The 19051-nt window shown below is 48.8% G+C and overlaps 1 protein-coding gene across 2 annotated transcripts in view; it reads right to left on the reverse strand.

Annotated features, from left to right (window-relative positions):
• The window catches only part of SLC22A23 (solute carrier family 22 member 23), a 169022-nt gene that overhangs the window by 3651 nt on the left and 146320 nt on the right, over nucleotides 1-19051 (reverse strand). The window contains exons 6-10 of one of the 2 annotated variants that reach the window (XM_036888694.2): nucleotides 15083-15185; nucleotides 12266-12498; nucleotides 10586-10618; nucleotides 10436-10459; nucleotides 9294-9417 (exon numbers count right to left, since the gene is read on the reverse strand). In XM_036888694.2, coding sequence (XP_036744589.1) covers nucleotides 9294-9417; nucleotides 10436-10459; nucleotides 10586-10618; nucleotides 12266-12498; nucleotides 15083-15185 — 517 coding nt within the window. The remainder of the gene's footprint in view (nucleotides 1-9293; nucleotides 9418-10435; nucleotides 10460-10585; nucleotides 10619-12265; nucleotides 12499-15082; nucleotides 15186-19051) is intronic. The other variant, XM_036888695.2, reaches the window with a different exon arrangement.

The following is a 19051-nucleotide window of genomic DNA, read 5'->3' on the forward strand; positions in this document are numbered from 1 at the left end:
CTACTTCTGCCTGTCAGCCCTGCTGGGCTGGGGGTTTCTGCTCCGCTTTCCCCACTGTCCTGCTGAATAGCTGCTACCTGAACTCTACATCCGAGCCCCTCCCCGGGGCCTCCTCGGGCCCTTGGCTGCCAGCAGTGAGGGGAGACTCCCCCTCTTCCCTACTGCTGTCCTGCCACGATGGGCTCTCTCTGGCTGGCCAGTCCTGGATCAATGGGGGGACAGGAAGGAGGGGGAAGAGGGGCAGCCCCTTGTGGCTCCCCAGGTGGACAGCTGTGCTCACGGGCCTCCTTAAAGCAGACATGCAGTTGCGGATGCATGGGTGGGACAGTGGGTGGTCTTCCCTCGGCATTTTTTTGTGTTTCATACAGAAAGGTAGATGGCACTTCCCTCCTCCTTTTCTCTCCATAACTGAGAGATGGCCCTGTATCCTTGCAGATGGCAGCCCCACTCATCCTGAGATGCCTGGGCACATGGGGAGGGGTTTCCTGGGTAAGGAGGTGGGGGAGAGGCCCATTAGGCTGGACCGATGCCTGCCTGCAGAAACTGTGAGACAATCAGCATGTGTTGTGTTCAGCCACTTAAATTTGGGGGTAATCTGTTACACAGCTACGGATAGCTGACACAGTGAGTGACGGAGTTCCCTGGCCTTAGCCATGGAACACAGCCAGCCGCCTCTGACCCAGGCTGGGATGTGTCTTTGGTAATGTGCATCAGAAAACCTTTCACCAAGGGAGAGACTGAAAGGCTGTGGGAACAGTGACACTATTGTGCTACTCGGCCACCAAGGGGACACATTTTTAGGATACCAGATACCCATCCCTTTTAAGGCAGACGGCCAGTTTTGCCTCCCTGTGCTTTAGGAGCACAAAAATGTTAATATCCACTGGATATCTTTAATAGTAATAATATCTGAATTGATTTAAGGACATAAAGACTGACACACAGGCTGACTTAATTAAGAATTCCAGAATCCTCAAATCATTCTTTTAAACCTGTGAGTACCAGCATCCTGTATTTGAACACAGAAACAAACCTCCCACTGTTCCCTTCCTCTTTTATGTTACTCAGTTTGTCTTTACTCCATTTCTGTGAAGTCAAGGATGAACAAGTATTTGTGTCAGTTTTTACAGAAATAAATATAACTGCCAAAACTATTCAGGTAGGAATGATTAATAATGTCAATTGTCATTCACTGAGTCTACTCCACCCCCCTCTGTTAGCATCTGTTCATAGGCCTGCTACCCTTATCAGCCTATGAGCCCTTCAGGGGCAAGGGCTATTTTTGGACCATCAACTGGCACATATTTATGCTCAATAAATATTGGATGCTGTGGATTCCACTGGCTTCCTAGGTAGGAAGGTCAACTCATCCAAATGAATGGGACAGGTTAAACATGGATGACCATTACAAAGAGCAGTGTGACTGAATCCACCTGTCAGAGGAATAATATGAACACCTAAAATAGCCACTTAGTCTTTTGGATAATTCTGACCACTTTGGAAACCATGGGATGTTGCCAGGGTTGTACTGGATGCCAGGGATCATGGGCGTGTTTCACTGGGGCCTTTGATACCCGGAGGACATCATTTTCTCTGAAACCTGGATTTCCACCTGACCTTCTTGTCTTTATGAGTGGGTGACATTGATGAGCAGTGAGAGAGACTTATTTTGAGCTCAGTGCATGTAAAGTCCCCACCTGGGTTAATATACGGAATGTGAGGTACATGACCCACGAGGAAGGATGAGTACAGATTCACTGTGCTCAGCACTGGATGGGAGCCTCCCTTCGTAACACCAATGAACTAAATCATAGTAACTCACTATGTTAAAAAATCATGTCTAATGAAATGAAATACATTTGATTTACAGTAGGATTAGGTGGCACACTTAAAAAGTACATGCATATGTATAAATGTATATATGTATAATATACAACACATGTACATACACATATGTAATATATCTTTGTATTTCTTTTTCCATGATAGCAATTTTCTGTTTGGTTTTCTATCAAGGATATCTTGATATTATTTGTAAAATTAGAAACAATTTTGGCAGAATTTGGTGTACTGTTTTTGGCTTTGCGTTTTCTTTTTGAAATGTCAGTGGAGAGAATGTTATCATTACATGCTTGGTCTAGGCTTCATTTTCCTCCCCCCAAATGTTTATTTTGTGCACTTCCTGCTCTTCTCTAGGCTGTTACTAGAGGGCAGCATATGCTCACATGTAAATAAATATCAGAGCAAGCAGACACCTCAACTTACAGGTGAAAGAACCAGATGGCAAGCTTGTTTCCTTGTGCTTTAGGAGCACAAAAATGTTAATATCCACTGTATATCTTTACTTTAATAGTAATAATATCTGAATTGATTTAAGGACATAAAGACTGACACACAGGCTGACTTAATTAAGAATTCCAGAATCCTCAAATCATTCTTTTAAACCTGTACCAGCATCCTGTATTTGAACACAGACACAAACCTCCCACTGTTCCCTTCCTCTTTTATATTTTGTCTTTACTCCATTTCTGTGAAGACAAGGATGAACAAGTATTTGTGCCAGTTTTTACAGAAATAAATATAACTGCCAAAACTATTCAGGTAAGAATGATTAATAATATCAGTTGTCATTTACTGAGACCAGACCCTTTACATATACTCTCTTCCTTCATGTCAGTGCCACATATTAAGGCAGTCATGACTAGTTTCATATTAGGGCACAGAGATGAAGGCTGGCTAAAGGACATGGCTGGGGCCATACAGGGACAAGTGGCCTTTGGGACCAATAGCTCCATCCTGCCCTTTCCTCTGTGCTTAAGACCCAAATCTTAGGCTCTAGGCCACATCCCCAGCACTGTGGCTGTCCCTTGTCCTGCTGCTCAACTTCTGGCCTGTGTGCTTGTCTTCTTGGTTCTGGCCACTCACTAATCATTGTTATGTTACACGTTTTAAAAGAAGTTAAACAGACTCTCACACATAGGTCATCTTTGCCCTTGGTGTCTGTTCTTTAGAGCCGAGGTTGTCAGGGCTGTGGTTCTGGTCCTGAGGTGGGGACAAGGGAGGAGTGAGTCAGAAGGCAAGTTCCAAGAAAGAAGCTTCTAGAAGAAAGGGGTAAGACAGCCTCAGGGGGAGGGAGCAGATGGGCTCCGACAGAAAGAGGATTAAAGCCTCAGCCCAGGGCTTTGAGGGAAGCTATGAGGAGCTGAGGATGAAGTGGGCTTGTTACCAACAGCACCTGCCCCCTCCTACCCTGGCCCCTGGGCTTTGTGAGGGTCAAGGAAGACAGTGGAGACCTCAGGGGCTCCTGCTGAGCTTCCAGATGGCCACTGGATTGGAAAGATATCCTCCACCAAATGCCATCTGCATCTAGATCAACCAGGCCCCTGGCCAGTCCTGCCTGAGTAAAAGGGGAAAGGGTGCCGCAGATATGGCGGTCCCTACCTGCCTGCAGCACGCCACCCCTGAAGCCTCAGAAGCACGCCTAGGAAGAGCCTGCTGCATCGCTGATGACGGATGGATGGCCACTGGGCCTCCCGAGCAGGAGGAAGAACTCCCCCGCAGGGCGGTCTGGGCGGACTCTCGTGAAACAGGGGTAATTAGTTCAGACCCTAGTGAGTCTCTGTCATTCAGGGACAGTGGATTTCTACAAGTCATGTGCAGAAAAGTTCGCTTCCTATTTGCTTCTAGTTAGGCAATCCTGGTATCTTAAGCTTTTCTACTGCTCTTGTTCAGAAGGTGCGTTTTTAATAACAGCATTGGGGGAAACAGCTAGTTTTGTATTAAGAAAAGTGAAGCTCACAAACCCCAAGCTGCCCACCCTAGCTTATCTTGGATTTATTTGTGTAGAATGGGAAGTGGGGGGCAGGCTGGAAAGCCCATTCCATCCGAGGGCCTCTGTGGGGACTGTCCCTGAGTGTACAGGCAAGGAGGAGCCAGGCCTTCTGAAGGGAAGGGTGAGGAGGGACCCACAGGCACGGTGGTATGGGGTTACCCGGAACTCTGCTCATCTGGCCGGGAGACCCCCACTTTGGGCTTAGCTTCCTTTCATCCTCTGCAAGTACAAAAACGTCACCAAGGGTCAAATAGTTTTTCTAGTTTGCCATCTTTGCAAGCTGAATCTGAGAACATATTTATTGAGTTTCTATCCCAAAATAATCTTTCCAGGTTTGCATCAAAGAAGAAAAGGATACTGCGTTTCCTTCAGTTTAGCTTGTTAAGCAAAAATCTACCAATGAATAAGGAGGTCTGCCAACTCCCAGAACTGAGGGGTGGCCGCCCAGGGACATCTACATCATCACACCAAGGCCTGTCGGAAAGTCTAACTTTGACTTCTGTTCTGAAGAAAAAGTCCTCTTTGCTGAATTCTTTTGTAAAGGAAGGATATTTAAGTAGGTAAAGACAAGACACAGAGGCAGTTCTGGCTGCCTGTGGCATTTTGCAACTTCTAGCTTGAAATAAGCTTTAAGTCTCTTCTCTTCATTTTGGTTTAGGAACAGGATGAATTGCTTGGCATTAATTGCTTTTTTATTAAATAGACAGTTCCTTGGCATTTTATTCCACAGGTACTGAGTAACCTTTGGACTTGTGATTTAACCAGGAGAATAAATCAAAATGAGGTCATGTGAAAATTCTCTTGTCAGCATGACTAGTGGAAATGTGGGAAGGAAGAAAGTCTGTGGACTCCCTGCCTCCTCCCAGAGTCCCTCCCAGCACCGGAGGGGTTAAGATAACTGGTCCTCACACACCCTCCTTGTTTTCCCATGTGGAAGAGGAAGGTGCAAGGCTGTCACCATGCTGACTTCTGGGTTTTACCTCACAGCTGAATAATTGCCCATACTTACAATTAGATTTTAAAAAGCGTGTGTGTGAAAAAGGACCTCAGTAAATTAAAAAAGACTGTAATTGCACCAACCAGCTCCTCAGACCACAAAGGTATGAAACTAGAAATAAATTACACAAAGAAAATTTAAAATCCCACAAACACATGGAGGCTTAACAACATGCTCCTAAAAACCAATGGATCGATGACAAAATAAGAACAGAGATCAAGCAATATACAGGGACAACAATAATTCAACCCTGCAAAATCTGTGGGATGCAGTGAAGGCTGTGCTAAGAGGAAAATATACTGCAATACAGGACTACCTCAGGAAAGAAGAACAATCACATGTGAACAGTCTAAACTCACAATTAATTAAACTAGAAAAAGAAGAATGAATGAGGGCCAAAGTCAGTAGAAGGAGGGACATAATAAAGATTAGACCATAAATAAATAAAATTGAGAAGAATAAAACAATAGAAAGAATCCATGAAAGCAGGAGCTGGTTCTTTGAGAAAATAAACAAAATAGCTAAACACCTAGCCAGACTTATCAAGAAAAAAAGAGAGTCTACTCACATAGACAGAATCAGAAATGAGAAAGGAAAAATCACTATGGACACCACAGAAATACAAATAATTATTAGAGAATACTATGAAAAATTATATGCTAACAAATAACCTAGAAGAAATGGACAACTTTATTGAAAAAAACAACCTTCCAAGGCTGACCCAGGAATAGAAAAATCTGAACAGACCAATTACCAGCAATGAAACTGAATTGGTAATAAAAAAACTACCTAAGAACAAAATCCCTGGACCAGATGGCTTCACCACTGAATTTTATCAAACATTTAGTAAAGACCTAATACCCATCCTCCTTAAAGTTTTCCAAAGAGTAGAAGAAGAGGGAATACTCCCAAACTCATTCTATAAGGCCAGGATCACTCTAATACCAAAACCAGGCAAAGACACCACAAAAAAAGAAAATTATAGACCAATATACCTGATGAACATAGATGCAAAAATACTCAACAAAATATTAGCTAACTGAATTCAAAAATACATCAAAAAGATCATCCATCATGATCAAGTTGGATTTATTCCAGGGATGCAAGGATGGTACAACATTTGAAAATCCATCAACATCATCCACCACATCAACAAAAAGGACAAAACCACATGATCATCTCCACAGATGCTGAAAAAGCATTCATCAAAATTCAACATCAATTCATGATAAAAACTCTCAACAAAATGGGTATAGAGGGCAAGTACCTCAACATAATAAAGGCCATATATGACAAACCCACAGCCAACATCATACTTAACAGTGAAAAGCTGAAAGCTTTTACTTTAAGATCAGGAACAAGATAAGGATGCCCACTCTCTCTACTTTTATTCAACACAGGCCATGGCTAGGAGGTCCTAGCCATGGGAATCAGACAACACAAAGAAATAAAAGGCATCCAGATTGGCAAGGAAGAAGTTAAACTGTCCTTGTTTGCAGATGACATGATATTCTACATGAAAAACCCTGAAGAATCCACTCCAAAACTACTAGATCTAATATCTGAATTCAGCAAAGTTGCAGGATACAAAATTAATACACAGAAATCTGTTGCATTCCTATACACTAATGATGAACTAACAGAAAGAGAAATCAGGAAAATAATTCCATTCACAATTGCATAAAAAAGAATAAAATACCTAGGAATAAACCTAACCAAGGAAGTGAAATACCTATACCCTGAAAACTACAAGACATTCATGAGAGAAATTAAAGAAGATACCAGTAAATGGAAACACATCCCATGCTCATGGACAGGAAGAATTAATATTGTCAAAATGGCCATCCTGCCTAAAGTAATTTACAGATTCAATGCAATCCCTATCAAAATACTAACAGCATTCTTCAACAAACTAGAGCAAATAGTTCTAAAATTCGTATGGAACCACAAAAGACTCCAAATAGCCAAAGTAGTCCTGAGAAGGAAAAATAAAGCTGGAGGGATTATGCTCCCTGACTTCACGCTCTACTACAAAGCCACAGTAATCAAGACAATTTGTAACTGGCACAAGAACAGACCCATAGATCAATGGAACAGACTAGAGAGCCCAGATATGAACCCAAACATATATGGTCGATTAATATATGATAAAGGAGCCATGGGCATACAATGGGGAAATGACAGCCTCTTCAACAACTGGTGTTAGCAAAACTGGACAGCTACATGCAAGAGAATGAAACTGGATTGTTGTTTAACCCCATACACAAAAGTAAACTCAAAATGGATCAAAGACCTGAACGTAAGTCATGAAACCATAAAACTCTTAGAAGACCACATAGGCAAAAATCTCCTGAATATAAACATGAGCAAGTTTTTCCTGAACACATCTCCTTGGGCAAGGGAAACAAAAGCAAAAATGAACAAATGGGACTACATCAAACTAAAAAGCTTCTGTACAGCAAAAAACACCATCAGCAGAACAAAGAGGCAACTTACAATATGCGAGAATATATTTGTAAATGGCATATCCAACAAGGGGTTAACATATATAAAGAACTCACATGCCTCCACAATCAAAAAGTAAATAACCTGATTAAAAAGTGGGTGGAAGATCTGCATAGTTTTCCAAAGAAGAAATTCAAATGGCCAACAGGCACATGAAAAGATGCTCCACATCACTAATTATCAGGGAAATGCAAAGTAAAACCACAATGAGATATTATTTCACACCAGTTAGGATGGCCAGCATTGAAAAGACTAAGAATAGCAAATACTGGTGAGGATGTGGAGAAAGGGGAACCCTCCTACACTGCTGGTGGTAATGTTAACTAGTTCAGCCATTGTGGAAAGCAATATGGAGGTTCCTCATAAAACTAAAAATAGAAATACCATTTGACCTGGGAATCCCACTCCTAGGAATTTACTCAGAGAAAACAAGTTCTCAGATTCAAAAAGACATATGCACCCCTATGTTTATTGCAGCACTATTTACAATAGCCAAGATATGGAAGCAACCTAAGTGTCCATCAGTAGATGAATGGAAAAGAAGAGGTGGGTACATATACACAATGGAATACTATTCAGCTATGAGAAGAAAACAAATCATATCATTTGCAACAACATGGATGGAGCTAGAGGGTACTATGCTCAGTGAAATAAGCCAGGCAGAGAAAGACAAGTATCAAATGATTTCCCTCATTTATGGAGTATAACAATGAAACATAACTGAAGGAACAAAACAGCTGCAGAGTCACAAACTCCAAGAAGGGACTAGCGGTTACCAAAGGGGAGGGGTGGGGAAGGGTGGGTGGATGGGGAGGGAGGTAGAAGGGGGTTGATGGGTATTATGATTAGTACACATGGTGTGGAGGGGTTATGGGGAGGACAGTGTAGCGCCGAGAAGACAAGTAGTGACTCTGTGGCATCTTACTACACTTATGGACAGTGCCTGCAATGGGGTATTGGGGGGGGACTCGATAATATGGGTGAATGTAGTAACCACACTGTTTTCCATATGAAACCTTCATTAGAGTGTTTATCAATAATACCTTAATAAAAAAATTGTATAAAAAAAAGCATGGGTGTGAGAAATATTAATGACATTCCCATGCAAAGTTCAGTGTGGCATATATCAGGATGAGCTTTCCCTAAGTTACAGTCATTACCAGAAAATGACATGATTTGGCAGTTAAGTAATATCCTTTTAAATACAGCAAACTCTTTATTATGCTATAATCTTAATCACATCAGATGGTAGGCAGCACCCAGGTAAAGAGAATCAGGATAGCAGCAGAAAGGATCAAATTGTATTCCAGGAACTAAAACAAAAATTGCTAAGCCCATGTTAGCAGCGCCTTTCAGGCACGTACGAGGTGATCGCCAACTTCGTGAGGGCAGGGCCTGGGCTGTCCAAGGCCCTGCTCACGACGCCTACTGCCCGGCAAGTGGGTTTGCCATAGATGTTTGTAAATAAATCAGTGTAGCTTGCTAGGCCTTCTCTCTATGAGGCCTTTCTTTGAACTAGTGAAATGAAATTCTCGAACCAATTACAAAATAAGGCTCTTTCTACTTGCTTTTTATTTTGAAATAGATTTTTTTAAATGGAGGTCTGTTTGAAGAGTTGACAGCATTTGACTACAGCTGAAGTATGGGCATACGTTAAACGATCTACTGATTTCTCCCCCTTTTCAGTCATTGCTGTGCTTCCTGTACCCCAAAAAGTTCCCTGGGCCCTGCTCCTCCAGCTACTGCCTGGATAGGATGTGGGCTTCAGTTCTCACCTGACTGCTGCCTGGGGTCTGGGCCAAGTGCCCCACCTGGAGCTGACACGCCCGCATACATGCTGCGCCCCGGGGGCCAGGGCGAGACAGAGCTGATGCTGGTTCACCCCACATCCTTGCTAGACAGGCAGCCCTCACCCAGGCTGAGATGGAAGCATCCCGCGGGGTGCCCCCCGTGACGCACCTGATCACTGTGGGTGTGATCTCCGCACAGAAGAACACACTGAGGCTGCCCACTGCGTGGGAGGCGAACATGCCCACGATGGAGAACGTGATGGAGAATTTGTCCTTGACGCTGTCACTCATGCCTGAGGGAATCACAAGGGGATGGTGAGGGGAGCAGGGAAAGGGACGCTGGTAAGGCTGAGGGGAGAGCAGTGGGGTGCACACGGAGGGCCCTCCTACCACCCCCTGCCTCCCCGGATGGAGGTTCAGAACAGGTGCTCTGTTCCCTAAGGAGGCCAGGAGCACCTCCATGCATCAGTCAGATCAGCTCAGCACAAGACTTTACTGGGGTTCCTGTGAGTCCCCTGTGGGTTTGGAAAGGGGCTCGCATTGACCCTGCCAGGATTCCTTAGGCCGGGAGCCAAGATGGCAGGAAGGGGGTCACTGGGGCTACAGTGATGCCCCTTCTGTCCCCACCTTCCACACTGGCTCCAGAGAGGGAAGGTCTCTGTAATCTACACAGCCCAGGCTGTGCTGGCTTCAGGTTTGACCTGTTCAATACATGGGACAGAGTATCTTAGGCTTGATTTAAGGGAATAGAAACTCAAATAACCCAAGCAGAAGAATTTACAGGCTTGGAGAGAATGTGCTCAACGGATCCAGTCATCCTGCAAATGGCACCAGGGTCTGACCTCACACCAAGGCAGCGTCTAGCGCAGCACACCGCATGCTGTTGGCACCATGCATTTGGGGCACAGTTCGGTTCCCTGCAAGGCTGCTTCATGCACGCACAGCTCTCTCTGCAGAGGGCCCTGCAGCACAGGCTGGGGTCACGCCAGGCACGTGTGACCAGCCAGGGCAGGCAGCAGCTCTGTCGTCCCCGTAGCCAAGAGCAGCACTTGCATGATTCACAAGGGGGACGGCAGCTTTCCCTGGCAGCACAGTCAGCCAGGCCTCCAGGGCCGCCAGGGCTCCCTGAGCTCCTCAGGCACTGTCTGTAAGACAAACAGCATCACTGCCTAGGCGCTGCTGGGGCCTGTGCTGAATGCTGAGGCCAGGGGAGGGGACAGGCATGCAAGCTGGGTGCAAATGGGAAATAAGTCGCTTTGTTTAGAGGCAAGAGGGAGTAGAGAATACAAATGTATGCTTATAGTGTCCAACCTACGGCCAACTTCAGCTGCAACTCTTGGAGGGGAAGGGGGAAGGAGAGAGAGAGGAGAGGGAAACCACAGGTCCATGAGTCTTTATGAAAACACCCGTTTGGATGCAGTAACAAGATGAGGAAGTGCATGCCAGGCACCTGAGGCTCACCTGAGTCTGGGTGCTGGCTGTATTTTCCGATCACTGGACCGAGGAAGGGGTGGCACCCACACAGACGGTGATGAAGAAAGCAGGTAAAGAGGGGAGAAAGCAAGCATGTTAGGTAGGAGGCTACTGCTGCATTTTCTGTGACTTGTTTCTAAGTCAGCTCCCTGTCAGCTCTGGGTGAGCCCCACCTGCCTGCCACCAGGCCCATCTGGAGGCATGGCCGACACCTTTTGAGGGTGCAGTGCTGCTAGAGAAAAGGAGAAGGCTTGCCCAAGGTACAGTCCCAGGAAACAGAATTAGTACATCACTCAACAAAGTGCTTTTTGTTGGGAAGGGAGCGGCTAGACTCCCGTGGCCTCCAAGTCTGGGGAGAAATTCAAACTGCAGAGCTGAGACTAGCATGTACCCTGACCTCAAGCCAAAGGGTCAATTTCATTGTGCCTGAAATCCTCAGGCGGCTCTGCTGGTCTGTGCTCGGGGGCATCGAGTACCATGGGGGCAGAGCCATAGGCAGCATTTCTGTGTGCTCTGAGCCCTGATCCTCGCAGCTGCTTGTCACTGGCATCGAGGTCTTGTGGCATTCCTGCTCAGGGACAAAGAGGGCATGTGACACTCCCAGGGGCTGCCGCTCCCCTGCACGTCCACCCGAACCATGTGAGCTCTCAGAAGCCTCCCTGGAAGGGCAGCCAGGGCAGCCCCCACCAGTGGGGCAGGATGGTTGGGGGACAGACACCACACATCTGTTCCCTCATTAGTCACAGCTGAGAAAAAGGCCAGTCTCCCAGCAAGATACAGAGAGTGCAGAGAACTTGCTCAACTGAGAAAAATTGTTCCTGGGTTTGAAACTAGTTAGATTGCACAACAAGGCCGAGAAAGTTTTGAATTTTTTCTTTCTCTCCTTTCTGTTCCTGACACTGGCCCCTGCACCACGGCCAGCAGCATACGCATCTGAAATACTAGAAGGCTTTTCCCCACAGCTCTGATCTGGGGTGCAGCTGGGCAGCCACCGAATCTCATTGCCACTGCTGGGCGGGCTCCCCTTGGGAAGGAGGGCACGGGTCGGCAGCATCTGTTTCCCGCTTTGTCCTGGCCACCCCGGGGGGGACAAGCCTGGCGGGAGGAAGGCTCAGCTGCCGACTCACTCGTCTCCCCTGGGGCGGCTCAGAGAGGTGCCTGGTGCTTTTTGCATGCACAGAGGCAGCTATTGGTTCACGAGGAGCTCTCCCAAGCCTGCCTATTAAAGCTGGAGGGTCTACATGGAGTCTCTTGTTTTTCTTTAAATTATTTTTCTTTGGCCCGAAGACAAGCTGATGGACTTGGGAAGGTCTACTGAAAAGCAATATCCTCCTTAATTTCACCTGAAAGAAAAACAACTCTTTTGCTCTTCTTTGTCCCTTTATGGATCACAAAGAATCATCTGGCTGTTAGTGAAGTCACGTCCACCGGGCCCCACCTGTGGGGCATCCTGGGGCAGCCGGGAAGCCTCTAAGCTGCAGCCCAGGTCTGTGGGGAGGAGAGACCCAACACACTACGGGGCAGTCCCCTCACATTCTGGTAAGGCTCATCCTCCCCCGAGGCTCCCCGGAAACTGCTCTTGAGTCAGGCCCCACCCCCCAAAGCGCTCTGCTGGACGCCAGCCGCCCCCTGGCTCTGCCCTCCCCCGCCCTCTCCCGGCGCACTCACGGTTGAGGAGCCCAAGCTGCAGGAGCGAGGCCAGCGCGGTGAGGATCATGAAGAGCAGCAGCCCTCCCCTGCGCCCCAGGAACCTGACCACCACGCACATGGCCAGGCAGGATGCCAGGGCGATGCTGGCCACGGTGTAGTAGTCCGCATAGAAGTTCTCCAGGAGCGGCACCTTCACCTCGTGGCCCATCATGCTGCGTGCAAAGCAGTGGTGGATCCCGTAGCCGGTCAGCCTGCGGAGACACACGGGAGGGACACACGTGTGTGCGGGTGCACGTGAGGGCCATGCTGCCTCCTGGGTGGTCACTGCTTCTGATGGCCAGGTAAGCAGCTTAGAACATAGTAGGGAGCATTCCGTTTCTGAGAAGGAATGTGTGACAGAGAGGAGCGCAAAGAGAAGACTTGACAAGTGACAGGATTGCTCCCCGGGGGCGAGGGCTTGCGGCTCAGTCACTTCAGAGAATTGAGTACAAATGCAGGGTGACCTGTTCATGCACTACCTTTCACTGGCAGTCAACCTGCAAGACAGGGTGTTCCGTGTGCCTCTGCCATTTAATCCCATGCTGGCACCATGGGCTACTGTCAGACGCACGTTACAGACAGGCCAACGGGCTTAGAGGTGACTCAAGGTGACTCAGCAGGTGGGTGACACGGCTAAGATGACTGCCTATGTGCACCTCGGCTTCATCCCTCTGTACTCAGGGTTCTGCCAACTGGGGGACAGCCAGAGTGCGACCACCTCCACCCATTCTTGCTGCTTCCTGACAAAGGCACCCCTGGAGAAGCCAGCAGGAAGTCAGGTCGAGTGAAGACAGCTGATCCTGGAGACTTTGTTCTAGTTCTGAGTTATCAACTTGTTTCCCTCCCACTGTCCTAGGCCAGGCCTCTACGGCCCCACAGGGTCCTATAAACCTGCTGGGAACTCTGTGCCTCAGTCGCTGCAGACAGACATCCACTCTGGGAAATGGGAATAAAAATGTGACCGTCACCCTCAGGGAGGCTGTGGCCGAGGCCGTGACGATGCATGCCACAGGGCTATCTGCAGGCTCTGAAGGGGCCTCCTGGACATGGTGTGTATGAAACGCCCTCAGTGTGAGTGTCCACTGTATGTCCACACTGTATGTCCCTTCTCTCCCAACTACCCTCCTGTGCTTTCAGGAAATCAAAGTGCTTTCACCAAACCTTGAGGATGCATCAAGGTTAACTGCCATGAACCCCCCCCACCCCCCGCCCCAGGCCCCACTGCACACACACAGGAAGAGGCTGCCCCACGCATGTCCCCTAGGGAAATCCCCAGCAGAGGACCCAGCTCCCCTGTGCAACTAGTTTATAATCTAGCTGTTGATGAGATTCGGTTAGTCTCGGGATCCAGGTGACTTCCTCTGCTTCCCGGCCTACTGAGGTCTCAGGGAAACCTTCCACCTTTTTGCTTTAGTGCAAAGGAAGTCCTCTGACCATAACAGGTAATTTTAAGTCAACAACTCCAGAGAGATTCATTATTCCCAAACAAGAATCATTAAAATGGAAACTTGCCACCTCATCTATGTCACAATTCATGTTTTTCCCCAAATAAAAATTGGAGAAGTCCCTCCATTCTTGACGATCCCATTAGCCCAGCCAGTGTCTGCCTGAGGTTGGGCGGTGGTGTGGTGCCTGTGCCTGGAGCCCGCTCAGGGTCGGGGTGGGGATGCAGAGGGCTGGGGCCCCAGCCACGCTTTTTGGGCCGTGGCTCTGGCTGGTCACTCCCTTGCTGGGCCTCGGTCTCCTCGTCTGCAGAACAGGCTGTAGTTAGATGTGTGCTCTGTGGTCATTCTGCCAGTAGAACCTTTTGTATCCTCACCAGAATTGAAGCTGGAACCCCAATATCAAGAACGGATTAAATGGAGCTACTTTGACAGAAACAGCTGTGGGGAATGGCAGTTCCAGAGCCTGACAACAGTCCTGAGACCTTTCCTGGGCAAGTGCCACCACCCGCCCCGCCACCAACTGAGAGTTACCCTCCATGACCTCTGACCCTGAAGCAGGGCCCACCTGTGTGGTCCAGGAAGGGCGGCTTACTCAGCTGTGAGTCAAGGCAGGAAGGCCTTGCTAAGTACACGCTTAGCCCGGCCTAGGGGCTGTCGGGAAACTGTGCGAGCAATAGGGACATACAGGGTCCAAACCCCATGGCAGCAATGTGGGGGCCTCTTAGAGCATATCTAGGGTTCACACCTGGGGGTCAGGCCAGCCCACCACCACCTGCAGCTGCCTAGGGCCTCTGACCAGGGCTGGCTGCAGGCGCTGGCTGCGAGCGGGGTGCGAGGCTACTTGGCAGCCCAGGCAGACCCAGAGGCCCACCGGTTTCCAAGCCCCTGTCCTGTGAAAGTGCCTGGACATTCCAGGCTGGGAGTTCCCTCTGCACTGTGCCTCTAAAGGAAGCACATGGTGAGACAGCCCCACCCTCAGGCCTCCCACCTGCTCTCCACCAGGAGGGCCTAAGGAGGGTGTCTGCGTGGGCTAGCCCCGGGGTCCTCACATGGTCAGCACGCAGCTTAGATGGGTGTCCTGGCCTGGCGTGGCTGGCCAGGGCTGCAGGAGCCCCAAGGCTGGGGGGCCCCTGTTTTCTAGCACTTGGAGCCCCTCAGACACCTGTGAGGAAGCTCACACTTACCCAGGGCCCCTTAGCAAGGTGGGAGGCTGGGCAGGGCTGGGGGCCCTGTGCGGCCATACTTAAAAGTCCAGCTGCAGGAGGAAGAGGGCCCTGCCAACCCACCCTCCAACTGCTCTCTTCCGGCCCTTCCCCGACCTCTCCCCGAACGTGTCCCTCTTGCAACTCACGAGTTCACACACAGGACCACGATGTTCTTCCACAGGTTCCGTGTTCCCACCACCTTCACAATGCAGACCTTCTTGGGCCTCCGGGAAAGCCCCTTCTCCAGCTCTGCAGAGAGAGAACCGGTGACGTCTCGGGGAGACCCGGACTGGCAGCCTCACAGACGGCCTGCAGGACAGGCTCTGGCTTCCAGGATGGAAAATGCATTCAGGTAGACACTAACTCTGAAGGTCAAATTTGCCCACAGGGTCTGAGGGAGCCATCAGCATACCTTTTTTGGGAGCCAGGACACCCACAAATAAATACCCTACACTGCAGAACTGAATGATGATATTCTAGGTTCCAGGGACACTGAACAGGCCTGCGCAAGCCCAAGCAAGCAGCCGTGCCCTTACAGAGTCTGCTTGGCCTGTGTCACCGCTGCCCAGGGGCCAGGGACACACAGGCTGACGCTTTCCTTAACCGTGTGTAGTATGTCTGCACACACAGCTGTGGCTGCTGCTTCTGGAACTGCCGCAAGAGTGCATGCACCTTTGAAGGAGAAATGAATGAATGAACATGTATGCAGAGCAGTGTGTACATATGTGCACACACACGTGCCTATCTGTGCATGTCACAGTTAACTCAAATGTCTTTGGGAGCTGAGCAACACTCAGAGTGATGTGACCACCTACGAAGTGAAGGAACAGAGTTTCTCCTGAGGCTCAAACCCGCTCCAAACACTGTTCTGAGCAGACCCTGACAGTGCGCCACTGCCACACGAACAAGGTTACGGAGTTTTCTGTAGTCCTGGTGTTGACATAGCAATTGAACAGGGAAGATCAAAACAAGGAAATGTTTCAGCCTCCACGATGCCCTCCCACCCCCACCCCCCGCCGCATCTCTGGGCATAAATGCCATGCAGTCAGCCTCCTAGTCCTCTGCTGTCCTGGCTGGGGCATGTCCTCAGGGAGTAATTCCCTGCTCAGGAGCTAAAGGAGGAAAGGGAGACTGACCTGCGGTGCCAACAGGGAGACTGCATGAGGAGTACTCAGAAATTCTGTACTATCTTTGTAACTTTTCTGTAAACTTGAAGTTTTTCCAAAATACATTTACTAACATTTTAAAAAGTGGGGGTGGGAAGGCTGCAGGGCACCGAGGAAGCTGCAGGTGCAGGGAGGGAACGTGATGCCTCAGGAGGGCTGGGGGGTGGGGGCAGCTGCTCCCTCAGGGCACTGTGTCTCCGCAGTGTTCTCGCTACTTCTTAGGGCCGCTCCCGGCTTGGCCCGAATGCAACCCTCTTCTGCCTCTACCTGCCATCCATGCGGGAGGCTCTCAAACCTCATTGATTACAGTTTGAAGGAAAAATACGCTGCTTAACCATAAAGGTTTAGGAGTTGTGAATCCAAAAAAAAAATTTTGTGTGTGTGTCTGATGGATACCATGTCACTTGGGTTTCCAGAACTTTCTTACTTCCCATGCTCAGATGCAAAGCTTGAGGTCTGTGCCAGAAAATCTGGCATTTTGGTTATCTATCCACAGACTGTCCAGCTCTTGAGGTCTTTCTGATCTTTATTTCTTCCCTCTGCAAAAAAATTGGCTAATTTGCTTTCAGACATCCTTTCCCCATGCTTCGAAAACTAAAGAAATTTTAAAGAGCATGGAAATATTATGGTTAATAGATAGTGTTGGATCCCATGAGTTGAGTACCTTCACTGTTACAAAACTCATCAGGAATCAGCTATACTAGTCACACTTGCTCACCATGAAAAGCTTCCAGCAAGAAAATTTAAATGTCCGTTAGCATGCTCATGTAAGTTTAAAACTGTTACTTGTGGTAATGTGGCCCAAACTTGATTCCTAATACATTATTGTATGTGAAATAGATGTTGTTAAAGCAGCTGTGACAATTGTAATTACGACCTGAGTTTTTTTTTTTTATACCATTAAACTCTAGAGCCCAAAGTCTAAAGAACTGCCTGAGGTTTACAGAGGTAACTGCATTATTCGAAATTAAATTAAATTAACTTGTTAAGGCTATCGATGCTCTGTCTGTCTCTGTTATGCATATCACCAGTCTACCAAGAACAATGTAAAACTTCCTCTGCACTAGATCTATTCTGGGACAAAAACCCCCCAGCCCTGAGCTGGGAGGGGTATGAAGAGCAGCTCTGAGTTGTAAGAAACATTAGATGACTTCTGAGACCCCCTAAGGTAACCGAATACAAGAGGCCTTTCTGTCTCTTGAGTTATCAGATGAAAACGTCAGGGACTTTCCAAAGTCCATGCATGTGGGAATAATAGCAGTACAAGAGGCCGCTGTAGTTGATCAGACTCTGCACCTTGGAAACAACTGTTAAAAGCATTTCTTCTCGCTGCCCCTCTTCCTAAACTCTCCAACCCTCTTGATTTAGAGCCACTAGAAAAATTCTGAAACAGAAAACAAGCAGGCACCCTGTTAGTTTTGACAAACCAGGCACTTCCTACTCCATCCCGCAGCCCTGTCTATCCTGGCTCCTCTGCATGTTGGCTGACCCCTGCGAGGGCACAGCCAGAGGGCACGCATCTGGCCAGACCACCAGCTCCTTTCCTAACGGAGCTTTCCTGGGAGGAGTCATGGCCCCTCAGTGTTAGAGATCCAGGGAACAGAACATTGAAACTATGCTTCCCAAGGACAGTAGAAGGAAGAGATCGTGGTAGATTACTCAAGACCAGGCTCAGAGATGCAGGGAAAATGCTCAGAGGGTACTTTGCATTCACTTGGATGGGAGCGTGAGGTAAACTGGCCTTGCTTTTCTACTTCTGTACACTGCTAATGTGTTCCTGGTGAAGGTGGAAAAACATCAGATGCAGACATAAGAGACAAGAAAAGGCAGGGAAGACGAGGGGGAGGCAGGGAGGAGCAGCAGGAGGAGGGGCAGGAGGAGAAACAGGAGGGGCGCCCGCACCCAAGAGTCCTGACAGGACGCATGCGCTGAAACCTCTGCAGAAGCAGCTTTGAGCCCTGGGCCCTTGATCAGAAGCAGACAAAACGCCTGCTGTCTTTTCCATGGGGGCCGTCACCCCTCCGGTACGGGTTTAGAAATGGTGGTGGCACTGGGCCACTCAAATCAGTGCCTCGGCTGAAGCGGATGGGGTGCCTGTAGGGATCGTATCATAAGTCACCTCAGACAACCACGCTTCAAAATCCGTCCAAATTCTTGACATGTGCCCCAGCACTGCTGGCCTCAGTAATTCCCTCCCCTGCCCACAGCTTCTTAGGAAGAGAGGAGGGCTGTGTGCCAAGTGCCCAGAAGCAGGGAGCTGGGGTTGGCCTGCTTGGGGTCAACCTTAGTGTTTCCCTTGCCAGTCGTGTGATTTTGGGCAAGTTACCTATTGCTGGGGACTCTGAGGTGGCCTGATACCTGGAGCCTCTTCTTGCCTCTGGTTCTGAACAGGTGGACAAGACAGGGCTTGGTGTGTGAAGGCACAACCCAAGCTCGATCTTGGAGCGGGCTGGGGGAGACCCGCATGTCCTGGCAATGCTGGGCCAGCTGGCTGCTGGAAGGTGCTGCCCAGGGAGGGCCTGGGGCATAAGGTGACTCCCACCCAAGGGGAAAGGGGAGAGTCCACTCTTCCTCCTGGGGCACTCTTCCCTTCTCCATGGAGGGATGTAGGCAGTGGTGGGGGGCACTGCTCCCCCATGCTCAGCCTCTCTGGGCTTCATTTCCCCAAATGCAAGGCAGGGCTGATTTGATTACTGACCCCTCAGGCTCTGATGTGGGTCAAATGCACAGTGTCACACCCCCTGCCTAGCAGAGCCACTGCCCAGGGCTGCCCCTGAGAGCAAGGGGTTGAGCGTGGCCCTCATTCCAGGATTCCTTTCCCAGTGGGGTGAGGCTCACGGCCACACTTGGAACCAGCAGGATTTCTACCCCAGCGCTAGGTGTTTAAAATCCTGGGAATTTCATAAGGGAAGGAGAGCTGTCCATACTCGGACAACACACCCACCTGTG

This window comes from Manis pentadactyla, chromosome 16, assembly GCF_030020395.1.
Source record: "Manis pentadactyla isolate mManPen7 chromosome 16, mManPen7.hap1, whole genome shotgun sequence".
In the NCBI taxonomy this organism is placed as follows: Eukaryota; Metazoa; Chordata; class Mammalia; order Pholidota; family Manidae; genus Manis; species Manis pentadactyla.